We start from the raw sequence: 12,973 nt of genomic DNA on the forward strand, positions 1-12,973 counted from the left end.
GGGCGGGACGAACCGCGCCGCAATTCAACGTCATGTCATATGTACCTTTGCGCTTTCATTATTTCGATTAACGTCGCTCCTGCAAGGCATACTGCTAATTGGATGTAGATATGCATGAGACTAGCCCAATCATGACTGCGGGGGGTTGCGCCAAACAGGTCATGATCGTCGGGTCCCATTTGCTACTCGTAACCCAGCATCCCAGACAATAGGTCGTCATCGGACATCAAGCAATATATACCTTCACATGCGGGACGGCCTGGAAGATGATAAGAACCAACTGGAAGTAGCCCTGGCCTCCTTGTGTAACTTGATGAGTCAGCAGGCACACATGTTCACTGCCTCCGAAATCCTTCACCAACGCCGCATCCTAATTTGTTTGGTATCAAGCAACGAAGACATTCGCCATGGCAGTTCTTAGTAGCATGTTCCATCACTGGGAACTCAAATTACTTGGAACCTTTTCAGCCTTTATTCTAGTATGTCTTTTGTCAAAACGCACCCGTCATTTTAGTTTGCGTGTGCCTCAATGCTAACATGTGTGCTAGTATCTCCTCAGCTACGCTATCTACAACATATACTTCCACCCGCTCTCAAAATATCCCGGACCGAAAAGATGGGCTGCCACGCGAGCTAGCTACGTCTTTTCACTGTATTCAGGATGGCTACATAGCGATGTTCACGACATCCATCGCCGCTATGGCGACATCGTACGCATCGCGCCTAATGAGATCTCGTTCGCAAGACCCGAAGCTTGGCAGGATATATATGCGAATGTACCTGGCCGCCCAGCCTTTCCAAAGAGTCAGCTCTGGCATGGAGCACCTGGAGGAAGGGCTAGCTCAGTCCTCAATGCGCTGGATATCAAGGTTCATTCGAGGTTTCGCAAAGCTATGGACCCAGCTTTTGTCGACAAAGCGGTCCGTATGCAGGAGCCAGTCGTTCTTTTCCATTTACAAATATTCATCTCCCAGCTTGACAAACTTGTATCAGAAAGTAGCGAAGGAGCAGTTGTGGACATTGTTCGTTGGCTCAGCTACCTCGTCTTTGATGCCATAGGAGATCTTGGATTTGGAGAGCCATTTGGATGTCTAGAGAGATCTGAATACCATCCTTGGTGTTCCATGATCTTTTCGTCTCTGAGAGCAGCCACATACAGAGTTTCGCTAAGATACTATCCTGCTCTGAACTGGATAATGAGCCTTTTCATTCCGAAGAACATAATGAAGAAACAGATGGAACACTGGAAACTTGCTGAGGACAAGATCAACCGCCGCCTGAATCTGGAGAAAGAAAGGCCAGACCTGATATCGATGATCAAAAGAGACGACGAGGGGGTCAATGGCCTTTCCTATCCTGAAATGAAATCTACCGCAGCTGTACTCATTGTTGCAGGTAGCGAAACCAGCATTACTGTGCTCAGTGGTACAACGAATTTCTTGGTGAAAAATCCCGACAAGCTTGCACTTCTGCAAAATGAGATTCGAGCAACATTCAAGAATGAGAGCGATTTTACGTCAGCAGTTCTTAGAGACCTGCCGTACCTGAATGCGGTCCTAAACGAGGGATTGCGACTTTGCAATCCTACGTAAGTTTTGACCACCTGTACACAGATCTACAGATAGCTAATAAAAGTCAGACCAGTCGGGGCACCACGAATAACACCCCCAGGAGGAGGCATAGTCGCGGGCGAGCGGCTGCCTGAAGACGTGTTCGTCAATGCGCATGCGTTAACAGTGTCTCGGTCGCCAGATTCATTCCACGACCCTGGAGGGTTTCACCCGGAAAGATGGCTTGACGAAAAAGATGCTTGTTTTGAGAACGATCAGCTGAGTGCCATTCAGCCGTTTGGGGTCGGACCGCGGTCGTGCATAGGGAAACCGCTGGCATGGGTCGAAATGCGCCTGATCTTGGCTCGATTAGTCTGGAGGTTTGACCTGCTGCCTGCCGATACGGAGGCTGGTAGGCTGCAGTGGGATCAGCAAAGGACATTTACGGTTGTGGAGAGACAGCCGTTCGAAGTGAGGTTACGGCGACGAGCAGGTCTGTCTGCGGTAGAGTAGTTGGGCATAATGAACATGATAGGTCAAGATATTGTCCCACCCTCGGAGGTGGCTGATCAATCGCGGCGTTCTGCGAGACTTGATGAACCCTGAATAGATGCGATTGGTTCCGACTTTGATATCTGTGCAACTTTCTTTCCCGAAGAGTTAATACCATATGCAGATGGGTCGAGCTGACAACACTAATACTATTTGACGCGAGTACGTAGAACCCTGAGTGAAGCAAAAACGCAAGGCGGGACATCATTCCCAGATTACAAGCCTGTGTCGCCCCCGATCACCTTCACAATGGATAGATTAATTCCCGTAATCTTCGTAATGATCCAATCTGTTTGGTCGAGAGATCCCAGTGGTCCCTTTCTCGGCACATGCATGCAGGGCAACGCTATCGCATACATGCCTACCCTGTCAGATTTTGGCCGTCGACGTCAGCAATGATCGCCGGCTCCGATCGTACAATTGCGGAATTTCTAATCTTCACATGATATGTAGAACAATATGGCAATTGTAAATTCTTGTATTTTGCAAGCTACAAAACTCTCAGCACCAACAGCCCATGGTTTGAGGTATCATCAGAGCTAAACAAACATCATGGAGTTTCATTTGGCCTCCAATTCCTTACTCAAGGAAATTTTCCATAGTATCACTACTACTGAAATTCTACTTCCTACATTCGCATCCTTATTCTTCATTTTCTGTTTTCAAGGTCGCCCTTCCGTCAAAGCGCCTTTTGCAGGATATCGATCGTGGTTCGAGCCGACCTTCTTGGTCAGATTGCGATTTCTCACAAACGCAAAGGGTATTCTAACTAGAGGTTATGAACAGGTTCGTGGGCGCACTCCTGAAGTCGTGATGTATCTTACATGAAGAAGTATAAGAATGGCATGTTCTATATCCGAAGAATCGACGGTGACACGTTGGTGATATCCAACAAATACTTAGAGGAGCTTCGACTGCTTCCAAACACAATCTTAAGCAACGTTCATGCGCAGTACCAAGTATGTATGCTCCTCGAGGATTCGCAATGATATTGACCAAGCCTGCTAGAATATACTTGGCCACTACACCTATGCATCGGTGGTGATTAATAGCAATCTTCACACAAGAGCTCTGCAATCGCATCTCACTCCACGCACCAGCTTCTACACTCTACGTTCCAAAGCGGAATTGGACCAGACGTTCTACGATTCTTTACCCCAAGAAAAGGGTGAGTTCTACTTGATACTTTCACATAAGATGGGCCTAATATTGGCCTAGGTTGGGTAGAGGTGGATGTTCAAGCCGTTATGCGTCGCTTCGTTGCTCGAATGACGGGCGCCGTCTTTTTGGGATCACGAACCTCCCGCAATGAGGAATGGTTGAATCTCAGCATCCAATACCCTCTCGATACTTTTCAGACAGCCTTTTCGCTGAGAATGTTTCCACAATTCACTCATCCCGTCCTAGCGAGGTTGATGCCGTCGCGTTATCGCCTCCAGCGCCATCGCCGAAAGGCTACAAAGATTGTGACGGCACTTATGAACGAGCATCGAGCAAGAGCTGAAGCTGGAGAAAAATCGGAGGAAACGATTCTTGATTGGATGGTCGACAATGCCACCGGTGCAGAAGCGACACCCGCAGAAATGACAAGCAGGCAGCTGATCCTAACGCTGGCTTCTATTCACACGACAGCCTTAGCACTTAGTCACGCTCTCTACGATCTATGCGCACATCCAGAGGTTGTAGAACCTCTGCGAGAAGAGATCAAGGAAGTTACAAGCCGATTTGAAGGGGACGACTTTGTCACTCGCGGGCTGCCATGCCTAGAGAAGCTTGATTCCTTCTTAGTGGAGTCTCAACGCTTTCACCCACCTGTTCTCAGTAAGTGTGCTCGGAAGCGATATCTGCTCTTGGAAGGACTTGCTGACAATCTCACAGTGTCTCCTCAGCGCGTTGCCATGAAGAACATTACACTACATGATGGAACATTTATTCCCGCCGGGACCAGAGTTGCATGTGCATCTGGAGCCATTCTCATGGATCCCGCAGTCACTCCCAACCCGGAAGTATTCGACCCGTTCCGCTCGTACAGGAAGCGCCAGGAGCCTGGCGAGAAACACCATCATCAATGGGTGCAAACGGATAAAGAAAACCTGGCCAATTCCAGTTGAGAAACATCAGTCAACATTGCTTCACTCACTGGACGCCCTCGTTGGGAATTTGAACTTTGATACAATAAAACATCATAAACTTCCAAACGGCTTGATGATGAATTCGCCATCTTCGACTGCTGCTTATCTAATAAACTGTTCAATTTGGGACGACGAGGCAGCCTCCTACCTGCGCAGTGTTGTGGAGCACTCAAAACGTAATGGCTGGAGGGGAGGAGTCCCTTCTGCATTTCCCACACCCGTGTTCGAACTCTCATGGGTAAGCTTGCTAAACGCTCATTATCATCGTCAACTAATGACCTTTGCTCGTAGGCTGTTACCACACTGCTCCGAACTCCCGCAGCCATTCAAAAATGCGAAGGAGCGGATGTAGCTAGAATTGCCGACTACCTCGATACCACGATGCAAAAGCAGGGTTGGCGAGTTGGATTTGGTAAGAATGTATGGGCCTATGGAGTTTGAAACCGACTGACTTTTCATAGCACCACATTGCCTAGCTGACGCTGATGATACATCTAAGTCATTGCTAGCTCTACGACTAATGGGTCGCGATATTGACTTCGAGCCCATGCTGGCAGAGTTCGAGAGATCAACATACTTCATCACGTACTATGGTGAAAGGAACGCCAGCATCAGCGCAAATTGTAATGTTTTGGCAGCGCTCTTGCAATCAGGAAACGTCGCCAAATATACTTCTCAGATCTTGAAGTGTGCTGAATTCCTCAATAATGCATGGAGAAGTGGCAATGTTCAAGATAAATGGGTATGTGAACACTCCTTTTCGGTAGATTACGGCTGCTTACAAATCTAGAACATCTCCAAGAATTACTCCATGATGCTTCTTACTCAAGCTTTTGTACAGCTACTGAGGGCGTGGAAACTCAAGCAACTCGATTCGGACACCGACCTAGAGGCTTTAATGCAATCGGTGAGGGCAACTTTGCTAGACGTATATGTTCAAACGGTCCAGCATCAGCACGAGGACGGATCCTGGTCTTCGATGCGAGAAGTGACTGCTTATGCAATTCTCACGCTGTCATCGCTGGTAGAATTGCCATGGAAAGATTCAATACGAGCGACGGCTGCGGCCTCCATTGCAAAAGGCAAGAGTTATCTCCTCAAGCACCAGAATTTGTGGGCAGAAGCGGAGTATTTGTGGATCGAAAAGGTTGCATACAGCTCGAGCAATCTGTCAAATGCCTACTGTCTCGCGGCCGTTGAAGCAAGTGGGCCTAGGGAGAGGTTGGTAAATGACGACGAGATGGCTTTCGCAAAGTCCTCGGCCCATATTGCGAAGTACACTGGACTCTTTAAGGCACTGAAACCCTTTCAGAATTGTCCAGAATGGAAGTTGGAGGCCTCTATGATGCAAAGCCAGCCTTTCGTCGCCAATCTCAAAAGCAGACAGACCCGCATTTTCCCTGAAATGGGAAAGATGAAGAGCCACAAGTACATGGACATGATCCCACTGACTTGGATCGGATGTAATCACGTGCGAGACCATGGTGTCTCCAGTAAAATGTTGTGGGAAATGATGATGATCTCCATGTTGAACTATCAAGCAGATGTTTATATGGAAATGGTTGTCGGGGACAAGTTAGATGGTAGCCTAGCCGAAGTTCGACGCATCATCGACAGAGCCATTAAATCACCGACCAGGGTTTCTGGAAAGAGAAAAGGAGAACAAAAAGATGGTCAGCAGAACGGATCTGTCTCTGACGAGACCAACGAAACAAATCCATATGGGCATAAGCGGGCCAAGATGAATGGATCAAACGGTACACATATAAACGGTGGTCCAGTAACGGATGCATGCCAGTTTGAAAGTGGCTCTAGCCACACGAACGGAATAAAAGAGTGCACTTCTGACAACGGCACATCAAATGGCACAATGCCCTCCAAAGGCGTTCTGGCCGAGGTTGAAGTGACCATCAACGCATTCACGACCTACGTCCTCACACATCCTTCGGTGATTCGCAGCCCGTCTTACCTGCAAAGATGGTTGGCTCAGTCCTTACACGCCTTTCTCGATGCGCATATTACGCAAATCGAAGACTGCAAGCTCCTTTCTGATGGAGAACTCCCGAAAGAAACTTACTACAACTGGGTTCACACAACATCTTCCAACCATACTAGCTGCCCCTATTCATTCGTATTCTATCTTTGTCTCTTACATGGTACACGAACGGGAATAGGGAAGACCCCTGTCGACCTGTTTCCCGGAGCCAAAACGAAATACATGCTTGAAGATGCCTGTAGGCATCTCGCCACCATATGCAGACAGCACAACGATTTCGGTTCTGTGGAAAGGGACAAGGAAGAGGCGAACCTGAATAGCGTCGACTTCCCAGAGTTTGATGGCACCCAGGAGAGTGATAAGGATGCACATCGAAGCGACTCCGCGGTTGAGCAGGCGAAGAAAGAGGTTTTAGTCATAGCGAAGTATGAACGAAAATTCCTCGACTTATCCCTAGCAGAGCTTCGAAAGAACGTGAAGCAGGATGTTATGAGGGAGTTGATGCTGTTGTTTCATGTCACAGACATATATGGCGAGATTTATCTTGCTCGGGATATGTCACCTTCACGGAGTTCACTCCAATAGAGATGATGCGATATCCCATATACAGTCACTCATTTCTGACGGTATGTTACGCATAGAGCGATGTATGCTACGAGGATAAAGATGGAGATACATTAAAATGATAAGGGGGATGAGAGATCAAGGGATTTTTCTCCTCGCCTCTTAATCTCAACTTAGATAGATCGACTCGCAAACATCAACAAATTTCCAGCGGTACTTGACTCATCACCTATAATTCGGCTCGTATTGTCGGGTGAATATGTAATATTAGCTTAACACTGCTTTGGTGCTCGAGTTTTCGACGTCGAGCCCGGCTACTAGATTCACGTGTTGAATCCAGCAACAGGGCTCAAATTAATGGTCCCTATGAATGCGAAGTCCATTGCCATTTTAGTAACTGTACTCCGTACTATTGTATTAAGGGTAGATCTAGAAATGATTCTAGTCTGATAGGTGGTGCACGGCCCGTTCGGATCGTGAACGGGACGAGCCGCCATTTGTGAGCAGCGTCCCCATAGCAACGGGCTGTACCCCAACCCATAGGTACTCGTAAGCGCGAAAGACCCCATTTTCCTCGTTCTACCCCATAGCACTAAACAACCTCATAATGGAGATCGCAAAACTTAGTGCTGCGCTTGAGCGCATTCATGTTACAGATGAAAATGAAGATCCACTCTCAGCTGCTACCGATGGCCGCACATCACAAAAGGTATGTACCAAATGGCCTCCATGCTCTTAAGATTAATTCCAACCTTCGCAAGGCCTCAAACTCGAAAACAGCAACAAAGCTATCGTCCAAGACCAAACTATCGTCCTCCACTTCCAAAGCAAATCGAACGAGGCCTGCTCTTCAACCATTAGCTTTACAGAAGCTCGCAATCGCAAACGCAACGAAGCTCTCTACCAATCTCTCTAGAGTCACTGTTACAACAACCCTAGGTCAATCCTCGAGGATCAGCGCAACACATTACCATATAGCGACGGAATCAGCATTGATCCCGTCGGTGCCGAGGGCATGGCACCTCGGAATGTTCGACATTGGCAAACCTCTAGGAAAAGGCAAATTCGGCCGTGTATACCTCGCCAGAGAGAAAACATCGGGGTTCGTCTGCGCCCTCAAAGTTCTGCACAAAGCAGAAATCCAGCAAGAAGGGTTCGAGAAGCAAGTGAGGCGAGAGATTGAGATTCAATCGCACCTAGCGCATCCCAACCTTTTAAGCTTGTATGGCCACTTCCATGACTCTCGGCGCATCTTTTTAATTGTAGAATTTGCTGGGCAAGGAGAGCTGTACAAGCACCTTCGGAAGGAACAACGCTTTCCTGAAAGGAAGGCCGCGCAGTATATTGCCCAAACAGCCTCGGCTCTCAAGTACTTGCACAGAAAGCACATCATACATCGGGATATTAAACCCGAGAATCTCCTTGTAGGTATCTATGGTGAGATCAAGATGAGCGATTTTGGGTGGTCTGTTCATACGCCTTATGCACGTCGCACTACTTTGTGTGGTACTCTTGACTATCTGCCCCCAGAGATGTTGAGCAGTATGGGCGTTTCCTACAGCAAACAGGTAGATCTCTGGAGCTTGGGCGTCTTGATGTACGAGTTTCTGGTTGGAGAGGCTCCATTTGAGGATTCATTAGTGATGACGAAGAGAAAGATTGTTCGGGGAGAATACTCAATACCGAGTTTTGTCAGTTCAGAGGCCAAAGACCTGATCAAGAGGGTAGGTTCAACAATCCATCCCAGTTAACTGATACTGATTGCTCACAGTTGCTCGTACTCGACCCCGAGAAACGTATACCATTGGAGGAAATCGAACGGCACCCTTGGATCATTAAGCATTGTAAAAAGAGTACCGACTCGAAGGGTTGAAATTACGAGGCTATATATGAATACATTACGGGACAACATGTGGGCGTTTGGTGGGATTTATTGGTCGATTTAGCGATGATATCCATTACGCCTAAATCGCATGAGCATTGAATAGCTCGCGAGATGAAAGGGGCGTTGAACTCGCGACATTGTTTCATACTTCCAGACAGTAAGAACTGATGATACCAAAAGCACTCTGCTCAGCCTCAAGGCTTTTACTATACCCACGGGGTATCGCGGTTCCCAACTAACAGTACTTGACGAGAGATACGATTTTCTATATTCAAGTGTCTGTGAATTCTACATAAAAGATACGAATTCCTGGGAGTAGCTGGCAATGTAAAACCAATGCAAGCCTTAAACGGCGATCATCAAGACCCTGGCCATTCAAATTTGAGAGGCGCTTCTTCTGACAATTGACTACTCTTTCGTCGCTACCACATGCCGCCTCCACAAGCAGAGGATGAATTATTCATATTCTCAAGGTCACGGCCACTACTACCGCCTGGTATGCAGTATTTTCTTACGTAGTCAAAGATGAAAAGGACCGTTGAACAGAATGACGAAGTTGTTGTTAGCAGCTACTTCTAATCAAAGAAAACATCTTTGTTTGAACTCCGCCATCATCTCTCCACATAGTTGTCCAACTGCTCCATTGCCAGCTCTTTTTTCACAATATTCTGGGCAACCGATCTAAGCCGAGCTCCCTCAACGAACTTGGTTATTGCTGCGCCGTTTGCATATTCCCATTATTGAGTTCCCATCTCACTCAACACTGAGAAAGTTGGAATGATGTATCTCCTTGAGACGATCTGAGGCTTCGACCAATGATGGGAACCTTGCTTTGACCATAAAAGTCGCTCTGGTCATCGTTCTTGCTCATACTGCGCAACACTGACAGGCTACCCTTTCTCGTTCGCGTCGTCGACCTCAGTTCTCGAAATAGTCTTGCTTGCCATTGGGAAAGCTGTCATCATCGGTCCATTCCTTGTTACGACTTGTTGCGACAGAAAAAGGGCGCCCTGAGAAAAAGCTCTTTTAGATCGGGGAACAAAGCCATCTCTTTATACGTGTTGGAACAAGGCTTGTATTGGTCCGTTGAGACCTTGGCGTCGACCCGGAGCCACAGTTATCACTCAATATTCTTTCAACGTATGGGCGTCAACGCACATGGATTGTCAATGCCAGCATGTCCAAGCGCTGAAGGAATAGTGGATTGCCATTCATAGTCAGGTTTGACCAAGTGGCTTGAATTCATGCCAACACGCTGTGATAGACACTGAATTCGTCGCAACTCTTTCGCATTGCTTTCAACATTTCGAAAAGTGGTGGGTAATATTTAGTATCAAATATAGCGCATTCATGAGTCAAGTATGCTGGATATAGGTATCACAAGCATTGGTCATTGTGTTTATTTGGGGTCGCTTTTCTATTCATACGATACAATTTGGTTTAGAGGATCAATGTGTCGTTTACTCTGACTCCTGCGCGTCCTGTTCTGTCTCTGACTCTTGCAAGTTCTGTGCTACCTCTGACTCCCGCTTCTCTGCGTCCAGTTTCTCTAGGAATAATATTACAGTCCAGTCAAAGACATGGTCATACTCAAAGTTCTGGCGGTGAAACAACCCGCGAAACAACCGTTTTAGACGTCCATAGTCCAGTTTCTTGTCTCGGCGAATGAGCTCAAAGTACTGTTTGAACTCGACGGGAACATCGTAAAAAAGGCTGTGTTTGTTGGACTGCTCCTTTGCTGTCCGCTCCTTCTCTGCTGCCAGCTTCCTTTCCAGGATCATATTCTCTGTTTCCTCAGAATCGCCCTTTAAGTCCTGCCAGGGAAGTGAACCTTTGAGCAAGTACAGTAAAACGTAACCAAGAGCTTCCATGTCATCGTGTGGTAATTGCTCTGCAAGAACAGGTTAGAAAATCCCTATACATGATGTGCTGCACCAACCTTTTCCCTGATGTGCGCATATGCTGGCATATGGTGCCGTGCCGACCATTTTGTATTTATGCCAATCGTTATATTCTATCTCTTTGGCAATACCAATATCTATCACATAGACAATATTGCCTTGCGTCCCGGTTCCCATGAGTAGATTATCCGGCTTGATATCTCTGTGGATGTAACCCTTTGAATGAATATATTGGAAGCGAGAAATGAGCTGGTCTGCAAGCAACAGCACGGTCTTCAGTGAGAATCTCCGACCGCAAAAACGCAAAAGGTCCTCCAGGCTTGGGCCCAAGAGCTCGAATGCCATTACTTTGAACTGGCCTCCAGACCCAAACCAGTATACTCGAGGGATGCCACTGCCACCAGCGAGGGCTTTGTAGATTTCGATTTCATTTCTGAGGTGTGAGCGAAAGGCTCTGTCGTCCTCGAGTTTGAGAGCCACTAGATCATTCGTTTCGAGGTCATGACCTGTCTCGATGAGTCGTTGTCATTCTGGGTATGGCATGCTCTTACCTTCATACACTTCTCCAAACGCGCCAACGCCCAATCGACGGCGTAGCTGGTATTTACCTTGCACAATAAGAGGCTTCATGGCAACGGAAATGAAGTTCACATCTCCACAATCGAAATTGCGTACTTCTCACTATATGTCCTAAAGTTTTCGATCGTGGTGTGTAGGACAAAGAAAATGAATGGGAAATGAATGCGTTTGCTTTCGCTATCCAGAGGCAGTCCCCATTATTAGCGGGGTGCTGCAGGGACAAAGCATAACTGCGGTCACCGCCATGCAAGCAAACAAACTCTACCTACACAATTCCGCGTTTTGAAAGATATCCTTCAACTATTCAGCACCAGTGATGTCTGTAACAGAAGACCTTCGACCTCAAAATCGAACGCAACCATATCCATCGCAGAGCTGGCCTCCTCCAGAGTTCTGGGACAAGCTATCCCGTGTGCCGCTTTGTCGTCGTGCGCTCATCGAATTCAACAGACGGGCCGTTCAACTGACTGCCCCTAGATCACGTTCGGAGCGTGACATTGAGGGTAGGCTGCATGAAATCGAGGACAGGCTAGTCGTGCAACTCAAGCGCTTTGCTCGCCGTGGTGGCCCAGATCTTCGCAGCATTCAAGGGGTTGGTCTCATCAATGCTGTAGAGAATTGTACTAACTTTCACAGTATTCAGAGCCAAATCCACAATTCAGGATGAGCCCTGGACGTGCCCAATCCAAGCAGTCTGATGCTGCCCAGAGCAAAAGAATCACGACCAAAGATCCTGTTTTTCAGCAAGCACTTGCCGATGGTGGTGTTTTTCCCCCGGGAGAAATAGAATTTCCGCCAGCCAACTTTGAGGACATAGCAACAAGACTGACGCAGCGCCGTGCGTCTCTATCTCCTGTCGATGGTTTCCGAGGGGAATTCTTGAAATTCAAGGGTTACAACCAAAAAGCCGGGTCCGAAGCAGAAGTCTCGAGCCGAATATTCTCAATGATTGTAGATAAAACCAACATCCCATCTGGTTACAATCAGGTGTTCAACAACCTCACGCCGCTTGTCGAAAACATAGCACATCCAAAGCCAGACTACTTCAATGGCTCTAGCCCAGTCGAGATCTCTCGGCAAGTTCGTGATGATCTCAAGGAATACATTGTGCCTTCCACCCATCAACACTGGCCCGCTTTGCCAAACCTTTTCGCCGAACTTAAAGGTCCAGACGGGAATAATTCAGAAGCTAAGCGTCAGCTCATGCAGGACCTTGCGGTGGGCGCGCGAGGAATGCAAATGATACAATCCTACAAGCTGGACGAGCTTGTATTTGATGGCAACGCCCATACGTTTGGAGCAATTTATATGAACAACCTCCTTCAGATCTTCGCAATGCATCCAACTAAGCTAAATGAAGAGAGCAAGAAACCCGAGTTCCAAATGACCGTGATCAAAGGGGTTTATATGACCAACAGCGTGGAGTCATACATAGAGGGGATCACCGCATTCCGCAACATGCAGGATTTGGCCAAAGAGAGAAGAGCAGAATTCATTGCATGTGCCAATGAGAGAGCTCGACGCAGACATGATGAGTCCGAGGTTGTTTCAGCCGATTCTGACTTAACTTCACGCCGTTCAACTAGACAGTCGATGCAAAGCGAGTCCGTCGCCAACCATGACGAATCAAATTCGACCCCAATGGACAGGCTCCAATTACCAACACCGCCGGAAAAACGCAAGAGGATGTATCATCTCGGACGTAACAGAAAAAGGCAGAAGACTAGTGACTTCACCGCTGGTGATAACGATGCTAGCGATGAGTACGATGAGCACGATGAGCACGATGAGCACGATGAGCACGATGAGCACGA

General features: G+C 47.5%; 6 protein-coding genes across 6 annotated transcripts in view; 5 read left to right on the plus strand and 1 right to left on the minus strand.

Annotated features, from left to right (window-relative positions):
* The first annotated feature begins 1 nt into the window (after position 1).
* On the plus strand, positions 2-2,334 carry BU24DRAFT_495174 (cytochrome P450). The gene is made up of 3 exons (XM_033534106.1): positions 2-479; positions 549-1,588; positions 1,640-2,334. Exons 1-3 carry the CDS (start codon positions 408-410, stop codon positions 2,061-2,063), a joined length of 1,536 nt encoding a protein of 511 aa, XP_033380437.1. The 5' UTR covers positions 2-407; the 3' UTR covers positions 2,064-2,334.
* A 320-nt stretch (positions 2,335-2,654) lies between these two features.
* Positions 2,655-4,382, plus strand: BU24DRAFT_396907 (cytochrome P450; the record flags this gene model as incomplete). The annotated part of the gene is made up of 5 exons (XM_033525323.1): positions 2,655-2,888; positions 2,936-3,061; positions 3,111-3,270; positions 3,321-3,923; positions 3,981-4,382. The coding sequence occupies 5 exons, from the start codon at positions 2,655-2,657 to the stop codon at positions 4,211-4,213; spliced, it is 1,356 nt and encodes a 451-aa protein (XP_033380438.1). The 3' UTR covers positions 4,214-4,382.
* A 320-nt stretch (positions 4,383-4,702) lies between these two features.
* BU24DRAFT_453558 (uncharacterized protein) lies at positions 4,703-6,979 on the plus strand. The gene is made up of 2 exons (XM_033531271.1): positions 4,703-4,976; positions 5,025-6,979. Exons 1-2 carry the CDS (start codon positions 4,755-4,757, stop codon positions 6,813-6,815), a joined length of 2,013 nt encoding a protein of 670 aa, XP_033380439.1. The 5' UTR covers positions 4,703-4,754; the 3' UTR covers positions 6,816-6,979.
* Positions 6,980-7,383: 404 nt separating this feature from the next.
* BU24DRAFT_443421 (kinase-like protein) lies at positions 7,384-9,043 on the plus strand. The gene is made up of 3 exons (XM_033530586.1): positions 7,384-7,503; positions 7,556-8,518; positions 8,566-9,043. Exons 1-3 carry the CDS (start codon positions 7,402-7,404, stop codon positions 8,665-8,667), a joined length of 1,167 nt encoding a protein of 388 aa, XP_033380440.1. The 5' UTR covers positions 7,384-7,401; the 3' UTR covers positions 8,668-9,043.
* Positions 9,044-10,139: 1,096 nt separating this feature from the next.
* On the minus strand, positions 10,140-11,289 carry BU24DRAFT_396916 (CK1/CK1/CK1-D protein kinase; the record flags this gene model as incomplete). The annotated part of the gene is made up of 3 exons (XM_033525324.1): positions 11,132-11,289; positions 10,619-11,086; positions 10,140-10,570 (listed from the first exon to the last, which is right to left on the minus strand). Exons 1-3 carry the CDS (start codon positions 11,208-11,210, stop codon positions 10,140-10,142), a joined length of 978 nt encoding a protein of 325 aa, XP_033380441.1. The 5' UTR covers positions 11,211-11,289.
* A 148-nt stretch (positions 11,290-11,437) lies between these two features.
* The window catches only part of BU24DRAFT_269920 (uncharacterized protein), a 1,933-nt gene continuing 397 nt past the window's right edge, over positions 11,438-12,973 (plus strand). The window contains exons 1-2 of the mRNA XM_033522579.1: positions 11,438-11,751; positions 11,796-12,963. Coding sequence (XP_033380442.1) covers positions 11,476-11,751; positions 11,796-12,963 — 1,444 coding nt within the window. The 5' untranslated portion in view covers positions 11,438-11,475. The remainder of the gene's footprint in view (positions 11,752-11,795; positions 12,964-12,973) is intronic.

This window comes from Aaosphaeria arxii, assembly GCF_010015735.1.
Source record: "Aaosphaeria arxii CBS 175.79 unplaced genomic scaffold BU24scaffold_8, whole genome shotgun sequence".
Lineage (NCBI taxonomy): Eukaryota > Fungi > Ascomycota > Dothideomycetes > Pleosporales > Aaosphaeria > Aaosphaeria arxii.